Source organism: Macrobrachium nipponense, chromosome 11, assembly GCF_015104395.2.
Source record: "Macrobrachium nipponense isolate FS-2020 chromosome 11, ASM1510439v2, whole genome shotgun sequence".
In the NCBI taxonomy this organism is placed as follows: Eukaryota; Metazoa; Arthropoda; class Malacostraca; order Decapoda; family Palaemonidae; genus Macrobrachium; species Macrobrachium nipponense.
The window spans coordinates 53395650-53409038 of record NC_061087.1 but is presented as its reverse complement, the minus strand read 5'-3'; the positions used below and the strand labels follow the sequence as shown (position 1 = coordinate 53409038).

The window sequence follows — 13389 nt, the reverse complement described above, 5'->3', positions numbered from 1 at the left end:
CAGTGACACCATGCTCTCCTATGGCATGAAACTGAATCCAGTGCTGAAGGATGGACTATTGTTCATAAAAAGAAGAAATCACTGAGGAAAACGCCTAATCCCTTTCCAAAATATTGAGTGTCTGCCCAAAAACTGTCTGCTTATGCATCAGTAGCAAAGCTCGAAAAACAAAATCCACACCTAAGCATGTCAGTGAAACCCAATCTAGTTGGCGATATGATCATCACACCAAAAACCAGAGAAACTGAAGAATTTCTATGAGTCAACACCGCTTTTTAACTAACTGATCCATCTGAGAAAGTTAGAAAAGCAGTCATTTGTAAATGCCCACTTACTCTGCCTATAGAACCCATTCTACAGCTGTGGAATGTTCTAGACGGATGGAGATGTATTGCAAAGTTGGGGACTCCCACAAGAAAAATCATTGCCACCTGGCAAGGAGATATTCCCAACCAAGTTTCCCATGGAATATGGTGATCATTCCCTACAGAAGCCTTTATACCTGAGCCATTATGATGCTACAAGTGCATAGATTTGGACACCACAGCAGCTGCTGCACAGCCACAGCGAGGTGTGGTATATGAAGCAAACCACAAACTAAAAAATAGTGCCCTAATGTTTTCAAGAGAGGAGAAACTGTAGAAAGTAAATGCCCAAACTGTTCTCTTCAACACCATGCTTGGAACAAGCGGTGTAAATTTAAACTCGAAAAAGTTGTAAAGATGAAAACAATTCCTCGACATCCCCCACTTTCAAAACCCAAGCAAGAAACTGAAATGACCAGAATTAAATTACAGCAAAGAATTGAAGTAGCACTACACAAGATGGCCAACAACAAGTCAGTGCCAAGTGAAACAGTGCCTACCCTTTATAGATCAGTGCCAAGTGAAACAGTGCTTGCCCCTTCCCTTCCTTCTAATCCTAACCCACTTGTCAACCTCCAAAGTTGACCGTCTTTCTTCCCAGACCCATTCCTCACACCCTTCTCCTTCCCCCTTCGATATCTCAGCCAGTGCCAGCCAAGATGGTCCCAAATCAATCAGAGAAAGTTGCATAACACTCAGACTTGAAGGGATCATCACTCTCTTCAAACTACTAACAGGAAACCAACTGATAGAGAAACACTGCTAAGCTGCATTTAACCTCACCTCATCCAAACCTTCAAACCCAAGCACCTGCTGTTCAATTCCAATAGCAGCTGCCTCACATAAGAATCCAATCCCTTCTGTTGTCCTCTTCTGATACTTTCATGAGCAGTACAGAAAAGAGCTAGGCTGCCAGGAACTGAGCCACTCAAGTGAGAAATACCTAAATGGCATACAGCCATCCCAGGTATAAGCAAAATATCATCCATTTACTATATCACCACCAACATTCATCACATACCAAGGAAACTTTGATGCCCATCTTTTTTCTCTGACTCAAATTTTATTCTTTCCTTCCCACACTCTCCTACTTACTGGGACTTGCTTCTATAACACTCTATCTCCCACTACTTATTTACATTCTGGCCCAGTGGTAAATTGAGCTGAATTGTATGTTTCAGAGAAGTATACAAACACCAATCATCAGTTACAGGCTGCTGAAAAGCAAGAGGCCGTGTCAGACAAAAGAGTTGACTGAATCTAACAACAACAATAACTCAAGCATCCTCCTCTTCTTCAGACAACCGCTCAGAGCTGAACCTGTGGTAAGTGCTTCTTCTAAAGCCAACAGTGGTTTGTGGCTAAGTCCTGATATTAGAATATTGGCAGTATCTCTGCCATCCCTTGAGATACAGACATGGATCACGTCTAAAATTCTTTTGTGATTGATAGAAGCTTACTTGCCTGTTGTGAAATTCAGTGTTTTTGATTTTATGATTTTTCTCTTTCCCAGTAGTCTCCTGACTCTTTGGTGTGTGACACATGTCATGTTTAGCTGCAGCTCAATCGTCTTTAGAGATACACCTTTGTGCATGCTTTCTGGGTGTCCAGTCACTCCACAGGACTAACACAGCTAACCTACTCTTACGATATAGATATGGAACAAATTGCTGCTTCCAGTGTGTTTTAGCATAACATTTTGTATTCTATTTGTTTATTTTGTTAATTCATTTAGTATTTTATAGATTTTATTATCATCATATATGGATTTATTATTTTATTTACAATTATTTATTCTAATTATTTACAATTTATTATTCTCATTTTAATGAAAAATTATATCTTTAGTTCAACTTTTGATGATAAGGCTGGATCACACAGTGGCAAATCGAGCCCGCAACAGTCGTAAAAGCCATATCATGATCGAGTTACGATCAATTCTCCATGTTTCCTCACACAGTCATTGAGTTTCACTATGTCCGCTGAGTGATTGCAATAACTTACTGTTTCACTTAGTTGTCGGGGTCGAGCCATGACAACTGTCAAGTCTCCATTCATGCCAACCTACTCAAGAGTTCTTCTGACGTACGAGTGTCTAAATGCTGTTTCGACTGACGTAATTTGATTACAGCAGATGTAAGTAGCAATTTCGATGTACAGTGTCCATTATGACATACATGATGTATTTGGCAACCCCTCAAGTTGTGCGGAGGGGGTGTGCATTAGCCACATTGTGCCACGTGCGTTTCCAGCTATAAAAGGCAGCATCTCACACGCCAGGTCATCACTCCAGCTTAATCTTTAGCGACCTTTGGTGCTTTCCTGGCTATGTGCTTTCGCTGTGGCCTTTGCTGGACCATCATGCCTCAAAACATTGTGAAGGTGGTGAGGAAGAAGGTGGTTTCAGAGCCGAGTACATCTTCAGCAGCCACCCAGCAGCTGTCCCCAGACAAGTTCAGATGACCTCCTTCAGTTCTATTTCAGCAAAGATTCTTTGTCTCGAAGCATCATTTGGCCCCAACTGACTTTGATTAGGAATGAGTCTTAGAAACTCACTCTGAGTTGGATATCCTTGCCAACAATGACGAGTCTATGACAGATGCAGAGGGGGTTAGTGAAGGATCTGAACAAGACCGTAGGAAGGTAACTCCATGTATCTTCCTGTCAGACGCCTATGAGTGGATGTTAGGGGAATGGCTGCAGGAGCGCCCCTTCCCCTACAACGGGGGCATGGTTCAATTCAAGGAAGTGGCGAAGACGCTCCTATTGGAAGAAAAGGCCCAGTCCTTCAGACCACCCTTGACCTGTGCACAGCTTGTCACGTGGCTTAAGTCGATGAGAACGAGGTATGACTGGTTGGCAAGGACCAGGAGCGGCCATGGAGCAGTGGGGCCTCTGTCAGACAGGGAAAATTAGATCCTACCGGTTATCAGCTTCTACGGGAAACACATTGTCCATCAGAAGAAACCAAAGACTCTTGGTTTGTTTGTTTTGATAAGTTTTCCTGATTATTAAATAATCATGTAGGATATTTTCATGTTTCATATATGCTGTTTCCAAATATATTGATAAACTTCCATTTTTGTTTCCCTACAATCTGTTGCTACTGCTGCCCATGCCCTTCCTGATACCCCTGTCATAGACGATGTTGATGTTTGTGGTGATGATGGGGACATGACCATCATCCTCGCCATTGAGGCAAAAAAATCTGACAAAGCGGAAGAATTTGACACCCAGACTGAAGATGTTGCCCTTGGCCAGGTAAATATTTCATTATTTTCAATACGTATTGTTTTATTATTTTTTATTTAAAACTAAAATGCTATAATATTTAAATTATTTTTACAAATAAAATGTTGAACACAATAATTTGTTTGTAACAAATTTCAATTTTCCACAATACAAAATTAATACAAACCATATCATATGATTAATTATAATACAAGTTTCCTGACTTTTATTTTTCCAATGTAAATATATATTACTTTGGCTTGATGACACACACATATATATATATATATATATATATATATATATATATATATATACATATATATATATATATATATATATATGGTATATATATATAATATTATATAATGTTAATATATTATTTTATTTTTAAATAAATAATACTTATTATATTAATATATATATCATATATATACATACATATATATATATATATATATATATATATATACATATCAATTTTTCCACAATACAAAATTAATACAAACCATATCATATGATTAATTATAATACAAGTTTCCTGACTTTTATTTTTCCAATGTAAATATATATTACTTTGGTTGCTTGATGACATATATATATATATATATATATATATATATATATATATATATATATGTATATATATATATATATATATATATATATATATATATATACATACATACATAGATATATATATATATATATATATATATATATATATATATATATATATATATATATATATAGATATATATATATATATATATATATATATATATATATATATATATATATATATATATATATATATATATATATATATGTATATATGTCATCAAGCCAAAGTAATATGTATTTACATTGGAAAAATAAAAGTCAGGAAACTTGTATTATAATTAATCATATGATATGGTTTGTATTAATTTTGTATTGTGGAAAATTGAAATTTGTTGCAAACAAATTATTGTGTTCAACATTTTATTTGTAAAAATAATGTATATATATATATATATATATATATATATATATATATATATATATATATATATATATATATATATACTTGTCGGTGCGAGGTGAAGGATAATTCTTTATTCCTATATTCGCTTCACCTCGCACAGACAGATGTCTACTGGTTGATACAACCCCCTTCAATTCTCACTATATATATATATATATATATATAATATATATATATATATATAATAATATATATAATTTTTTAAAGTGATTGCACATGCTGAATCTGCCAGGTAGAAACTCACTGAACGGGTCAATGAACCAGATCCCAGAGAGGTGTGTTGGAGAATATACCTCAAGAGGCTTCCGAAGGAGTGTGGTGAAATTGATCCGTTCTTCGATTCCCGCTTGCGGATGAAACTCGAGTTTTTGTTTGAGAAACTGAAGAAGGCATCGAATGCGGGAGGTTTGAAGGTTTCATTTAAACTTCCCACATACGAGGGATGTGTTTCGGGTAATGCAGGAAGACACTTTGCCACCCAAACGTATCATGTCTCATCCTGGTATTCCTTCGACATCTTCCGGGCCTCAGCCTTCGTCATCCTTCATGCCTTAGCCTGTGCCTGTGCATTTGACAACCTTGTTCTGTCAAGATCTTACCTTCGAAACTGGAACCATTTTCTGCCTGTCGCCGCAGCAAATAGCTCTACTTCAGGGGGAAAGTCTGTACCTTGGGCAAACAGTTTTCCTGGATCATCAACAACCATGCAAGTCATGACACCGCCCTTGCCTCTCACACTGCCTAATCTTAGCCAAGGCACAAATGAAAGTTTCCTCGAAAGCATGTCTCCCTGTACGACGAGTCTGACCTCTTCGATTAATACGCCTCGTAGTACTTCATGTGTCATTACCACAACGCTAGCGCCTCAGTGGCGTGGTTGGTTTGGTGTTTGCTTCTCACCTTGGTGGTCGCGGGTTCGATTCTCGGCCATTCCATTGAGGAGTGAGAGATGTGTATTTCTGGTGATAGAAATTCACTCTCGACGTGGTTCGGAAGTCATGTAAAGCTGTTGGTCTCGTTGCTGTATAACCACTGGTTCCATGCAACGTAAAAACACCATACAAACAAACAAACATTACCACAACGGCTTCTAGTACTAAATAGTTTATTTTGCTTTCCTGTTGGTTCACCTTTTTGTTATTGTGTTAAGAATAACAAAAAAATAAGGTAACTTCTTGCAACTGTTTTCTCTGATAATGTTTCATGCGAATTCTTGTAACACCTTTACTTCTGCAACTATTCATTTAAATTTTGATTAACTCTCAATCAAACTTTATTTTGATTCCCAGTTGCTAATAGGAAAATGTTTAGTACATACATAATATAAACATTTTACAATATTTATTATATCACAAAGATGTACATATTTAATGTAAATATGTACATCTTTGTAATATAATACCTATTGTTAAATTTTTATATGTATGTACTAAACACTTTCCTAATCGCAATACTAGCTTACCTTGATAATGTTGAGAGAGGAATTAAGTTTCCAAAACATATTATGTAAATTTCATAGCCATACATAATAACCTGCTCCTAATCTTATCTTTTAAATCTGTTGGCAAGAAATGGTCCAAACAGACAACGGTTTGTGTCGTAGGTTGAAAGCTTTTGATGTTGATATCCACCCGTCGAAGAGCCATCAGCCAGCGACTTGATTTCTCTCTATTTCTCGGAATCCTGTGGTATGATATGCCTTTTGGACATTTGCCAGAAGTATTGGCATAGCCAAACGCCATATAAGTTGGCATAATTGACGCTATTTGAATGACAATTGACCTAAAACACGAGGACAATACCGAGGACGAATGCTTTGCTGTGCTTGTTGTGAGACGACCGCGGGCGGCACTACGTCATCGGTACTAATCCACAAGATGGCAACATAGTTGAATCCGGGATAAATGGCGCTCTCCATTGAAGTACCTCGGCGCTAATTTGAAATTAAATGATAAAAAAATGGGATTACGTACAGATTCGAGCAATGGCTCATCTTTTACGTTAGTAAAAGTTCTGTTTGTCGAAATTTAATGGCTATTAACCAGAAGTTCCCCTTTAAGGTTACGGAAGAAAATTCAAGGGCAGGATTCAAGATTTTCAGTATTTTCATATACGCTGTGAACTTCTCGTATACTATACTAATATATATATAAATATATATATAATATAATATATATACTATATATATTATATATTATTATAATCATATACATATATATCTATATATATCTTATGTTATATAATAATATATTATATAGTATATATAATATATATCTAATTATTTTTCCGGTTCTTATCAGGACTTTCACTGAATGTTTTCCTTAAAAACATACATATATGTAAGTGACTTAATTACAACCAATACAATTTATTAGAATGTTCTGACTTATAATAAATGAAAAGGCATTTTCTATTTTAAGTAAAAGTAGCATTTTAGATTTGCTGTTTTCTTGAAATAGTTTCAGAATGTCATTTACAAATAAATATGACGCCGAATACAGCTCACAAGAAAATGTGTTGGGTAATAATATAAAAATTTTAGAATTTCAAAATTTATTTTAATAATATTTACCAAGTTATTTCAATTTAATTTTATAAAGTATGTACAGGAATGTTCTATCGCTTTCTTGTTTTATATAACTGAATCTTGCCAATCATTGGAGCCTGCTGGGGAGTTCAAATAATCACGAAGGTGATCTCGTTGAGCCTTGCAAACCATGGTTCCTCTCAGACGGCTTGGGTGAGTCAGGTTCGGCAATCAAGTTACGTCATTCAGACCCCGTGTGAACAGGTATGGCCTCATGTGTCACCGAGTCTTCTTATCTGCCTCATTTGTTGCATTAGGCTATGTTGTTACAATTAAGTTGTACAACACACAAACGCCCGACGCCAAAGACTCGATACGGTCATGCCGAAGATGTATGGTGGCGTGAAATACTCTGAATCTGGGGAAACAAATGAAAAATATTGATTTAATTATGAGATGGTATACGAAAGGTATTTCAGGATAATACGTATTATTTCTGTAGAAAAGAAATAGTTTACAAAAGGCGTTCCTTATTAATAAGCTTATAAACAAGCAAACCAAAAAAAAACAATATAATATTTGTGAACAATATCTAACTGTTTGTTAATATGCCAAAGGCATCTCCACTGTACGTCTTGCCCGGCTCAGTCGGAAATTAAAGATGCGCTTATGTGCTGTCAGATTTCATGCAGGGTATGGTTTCATCATACAATTCTTCAGAGTGAAGGCATCATCTCCAATGAGGAAATAGGGGACTGGGGGTTTATCTTCAATCTTATTTGGCAATCTTTCGGGAGGCAGGTAGATTGGCTTCATTCCGATCAAGCATTTGACACAGCTGTGTCTTAGCAAAGGCATACATGAACTTGGAGTCAAATATTTAAATACAAAATAGAATTTCTTATAGTTGTAGTAATGACGTTCTCCTTTCACTCGGTTCTAGATTCGGACGTGTTTCCCGTCTATTGTGAGTGAGAAATTCCAGCACTCTTTAAAACCATGGGCTACTTCCTTCCATTGCTCTGGGGTCGTGGGTAACTGCACCACCTCATAGGCAGTCACTATGGCCCGTCAAGTTTCAGGCACAATACTGCAGATTGTATTGGCAGCTACTCGGAATTGGAAGGCCTGTAGAGGTAACACAGGGTAATTGCAACTCTCAGCCCTGGCTCAATGGGCCTTCTCCCGAATTTCAGTTCTTTCTTATGTAGGGAGACACACATTCAACAATCTCATTGAAAAGCTCCTCTGTAATCCTGGTGAAGTTGCAGTACAGTCCTGGAGTTTCAATTGCCAATTCTCTCATCAAGTTTTCGTGGTAACCTTTCTCTTCTCTTCTTTGTAAGTAGGGCCACATCCAGCATCTCCTTCCGTATCTTTTGTGTTTCTTGCCCTTTCGATCCTGCAGCACTTTCATTACTCTTAACATCGACAGGGCATAGTAATGATCCAACATGGCCAGTGCTAACTCGGGATCATCTAGTTGTCTAATATCAGGTTCAGATATTGCTGGGTCTTCAAAACTTCGTGTTCGTCCACCTTGTGCCTCTGTCAGCGCATAGAACGGGAATGAATGCCAAATTCCTACCACCTGCTTATATACGTATATATTCCAACACGTTCACGATACAGTTTATGTTTGTTGTAGCATGTCTGACTGTGTATTAGATATGTCATAATTAACTTATGTCTGACGTAATTGCCTTTACATCAGTCATCGTCCCCAAAAAACTGTTAAAAGTCGGTGTGGCCTAGATCATTGGTGACATATTACGTGTGCGACTACGTATGTCGTGAATCTCGTCTCGATGTACGTAATGCTGTCATAATTGTACATTGCATATGTCGCACTGTTGTAATCAGCTGATTTTTTTTTTTTTTTTTTTTTTTTTTTTGTAGCCTAAGGCCTGCGACTGTCGCAAAAACAAGCCATTATGACGGTCCCGGGCTCGAATCACTGATATCTGATCCCAGCTATATTGTAATGGAGATTGTGGGTATTTTCACAATAACTGTGATTTGAATCAACATTGCTTTAATTCTTCATAATCTTATGATTTTTTGTGTTACTTTATATTAATATCATCCACTTCTAAGCAATTCAAACTATTAAACAAAGTTCTTAGATATATGATCTTTTTCATTATTATTTACATAATAATAGAACTATGGACGTTTTTATATTGGGTTGTATACACGCCCCAGGGGACTTAACCATTTTTGGACGCCCAGAGGCCTAACGAACTGTTAAGTGAGTTTGCCTACGACCTACCCACATTCAGAAATGTTCTAATTATTTTTTTGTAAGATTAACATCTTGACCAGTAATGAACTATTGTGATTAACACAGAATGCATTATGTTGCGAGAGTCGTAATTTTGAGTTATTTACTAATTTCCTGTAATTTTTCCAATGCACTTGTTTCAAGGGCCACGAGGTCCATTCTTTGTTAGCATAGTGGTCACCAGTTTGAGTGAGCTAGATTTCATTGTTGCTTGGTCTTTAACGTAAATATGGGTAGCTGGGTCATTTTATCAGATTCCAATTTTTGTAATAAAATTGTTAAAATTCATACGTGTTTGGATGGCTGTCTAATGTTAATTCTGGTTCCGAGTCATTTCTTTTAGGATTATCCATCTAGCCCAGAGCGTCAGGGCTCAAACCGAAGTTACTGTCTTCTTCGAGAAAAATTCGTGACAATGAAAACTATAATTAAGTTCCTAAATGCTAAAAAGGAACCCAGAAGTAGCAATTAGCTTCCAGATGTTAACAACGGAATTTTTTTTTATTAATTATGGAATTAATGGGGTTTGGGTTGCTCTGGCAGTCTTAGAAAATATGTGTGAAATCCAAGTGAATACCATTTATGTGTCGATAATGAAGTTTTGATTAAAGTTATTGCTTTTTAATATTTTCGTTATGGAGATTCTGACAAACTTCTTAAAGTGATTTGTTTCCAAAATTTGGAAAAAAGGAAAATAAATTAGCTGTTAGTATTACTGTACTCTGCATCCTGTGCATATAGGGACTGGATCACCTGGGCTATTCATCAAATATCCAAGAGTCAAACCAATATGAACATTCTAAGAAAAAAAAAATTACTAGTAGTGTTGTTATTTTTGGCATGATGAATTCCAAATTCCATTGTTGAACTGGATCAGTGTTAATTTGTTACTATCAGGTTAAACCGGTCTTAAGGAGATGAGGCTGAGGATCACAAGACAATAATTTGCCTGTGCACTGAAAATTTTAGACATCTAAAACATTTTACTCATTTATTGAACACAGGCTACAAAATACGGCAATGTTGAGAAAATAAAAGCAGCCAAGTAAGAAATGAATATATGTATATCTGGATTGAGGACCAGGTTAGAGTTCAAGGTATCAAAATTGCTCCACCTTCACTTCCATGTAAGCGCATGATGCTTTAAAAACAATGATGTGAATACTGATTACCTACTCTATTGCTTTGGGAATAATTAAATTGTAAATGTTGCCCACACACGTGTAATGTTAATCATCTTTCTACCGATGAAGGTTGCAGTGCATTCATGTTTACATTCCTGTTAGTTAAGCAATGCATAAAATAAAATAGAAAATTGTTCCTACACGATGTACAGCCAGCAACAAAACCGGCGTCGCCCAGCCAAACCTGGCTCTGAGAGATCATGCCCTTCTTGCACTGAAAGGTGGCCTTGTTCAAACAACCAGTACATAAGTAGAATGGTTCGAATGGGAGGAGGAGGGAAATTATGGTAACCAGGCAGAGAAATACAATAACGAATCAAATATATGGACAAAGACACAGAGAGTGAGAGAGAGAGAGAGAGAGAGAGAGAAGAGAAGAGAAGAGAGGAGAAGAGAGAGAGAAAAGAAAAGAGAAGAGAAGAGAGAGAGAAAAGAGAAGAGAAGTGAGAGTTATTAATCTGATGGATATATTTGAGACCTTCTGCTTTAAGAAATATGTTATTGTATATTTTTTGGTAAATAATTATTATGAAATCTACTCTTCTAGTATTGTTTTAAATCGTTATTATTTTCTATGTAAAAAAGCCTTAAATATTGTTGGACCTGACTATTCATATTAATATTATTCAGACGGAAATATCCTTCTTTTTCGTTATCCTATAAGCAGCTGTATTCTCTCTCTCTCTATCTCTCTCCATCTGTCGTTCTGTTCTCCATCTTAAATCACTTGGATCCATTATTTAAATAATGGTAGTAAACGTTTCATGTTATTTGGATCTGGCAAAGGATCACGAAACCGTAAATCCCTACTCTACCAACTTGTGCTTGGCTGCATCTATTTTTGCTCTAGATTGAGTGGACTATAATTACCTGTATTACCAATAATATACGAATCTGGTCACAAAGATGTTACATACCAGGTTTTATAGCCGTGGGTTCTGTGAGTCATCAAAGCATCAATTTTGCAATGGTATTATTTTATTCATTAATCTATGCTAAGAACACATTACTGGATAAGCTAATCTAATACTACAGGATTTGTATTTAAGGCATAACTTAGTTGAGTTACCAGTATTTGAGTGTGATGGGCCACTCGGCTCCGCCCCTCTCAACCATCTAGACTACTAATAGAAAGTATTTTTATTTGCTATATTTCTCATATTTTAACATATTTATTATACTGTTTCTGAAACTCTTGGTGAAAGTGAATCATGTGAAATGAAATGCAGTGAATGTGTGCATTGGTGCATTAATATAATGATGGTAGGGTATAAAGGATGTAGGTGTTGCAAAACCGTATACTATTAACATATTATTTAGTCTCAAATTATTCGGTGACAATCTTTAGACCTGGGCAGATCGGTCACGTCTTAGCTAATGTCATATATGTTAACTGATGGAGAATTTTTAGTTGATAGTAAATATATATATATATATATATATATATACTATATATATATATATATATATCGAGCTACAATGTCCTTTAATATCTAATTCGCTCTACCTCGGCATTAATATATTTTTTTTTCATATATGCTTAACGAAGGGGAATTTTTTCTCGATAATAGATTTGCCTGGACCAGGGCGCGAACCTATGGATCCTTTCAAACCCAGGAACGTCAGTGAAGCTTTTCCTACTACACCACCGCGAGAGGTTTAAAAGTTCATGTCGCCTCTCACCCTCATATACCTTTCGCGCGCAGGTAATTAGTTGGTTGGAGACAACATCAACCCACCTCGACTCCGGTAGTGTTTGTAGTGCTTTTGACAGCACGTAGCCAATCTATAAGTCATATCACATTTCCGTGATTCATATACATATATCGAGCTACAATGTCCTTTAATATCTAATTCGCTCTACCTCGGCATTAATATATTTTCATATATGCTTAACCGAAGGGGAATTTTTTCTCGATAATAGATTTGCCTGACCAGGGCGCGAACCTATGGATCCTTTCAAACCCAGGAACAACGTCAGTGAAGCTTTTCTACTACACCACCGCGAGAGGTTAAAAGTTCATGTCACCTCTCACCCTCATATAGTACCTTTCGCGCGCAGGTAATTTTAGTTGGTTTGGACCAACATCAACCCACCTCGACTCCGGTAGTGTTTGTAGTGCTTTTGACAGCACGTAGCCAATCTATAAGTCATATCCACATTTCCGTGATTCATATACATATATCGAGGCTACAATGTCCTTTAATATCTAATTCGCTCTACCCTCGGCATATATATTTTCATATATGCTTAACCGAAGGGGAATTTTTCTCGATAATAGATTTTTGCCTGACCAGGGCGCGAACCTATGGATCCTTTCAAAGCCAGGAACGTCAGTGAAGCTTTTCCTACTACACCACCGCGAGAGGTTTAAAGTTCATGTCGCCTCTCACCCTCATATACCTTTCGCGCGCAGGTAATTAGTTGGTTTGGAGACAACATCAACCCACCTCGACTCCGGTAGTGTTTGTAGTGCTTTTGACAGCACGTAGCCAATCTATAAGTCATATCACATTTCCGTGATTCATATACATATATCGAGCTACAATGTCCTTTAATATCTAATTCGCTCTACCTCGGCATTAATATATTTTCATATAGTGCTTAACCCCGAAGGGGAATTTTTCTCGATAATAGATTTGCCTTGACCAGGGCGCGAACCTATGGATCCTTTCAAACCCAGGCCGGAACGTCAGTGAAGCTTTTCCTACTACACCGCCGGAGAGGTTAAAAGTTCATGTCGCCTCTCACCCTCATATACCTTTCGCAC

The 13389-nt window shown here is 36.7% G+C and overlaps 1 protein-coding gene across 1 annotated transcript in view; it reads left to right on the top strand.

Moving 5' to 3' along the window:
- The first annotated feature begins 722 nt into the window (after nucleotides 1–722).
- LOC135208709 (FLYWCH transcription factor 2-like) overlaps nucleotides 723–13389 on the top strand; it is a 15322-nt gene continuing 2655 nt past the window's right edge. The window contains exons 1-3 of the mRNA XM_064241189.1: nucleotides 723–885; nucleotides 3508–3626; nucleotides 10439–10479. Of these exons, the coding sequence (XP_064097259.1) occupies nucleotides 723–885; nucleotides 3508–3626; nucleotides 10439–10479 (323 nt within the window). The remainder of the gene's footprint in view (nucleotides 886–3507; nucleotides 3627–10438; nucleotides 10480–13389) is intronic.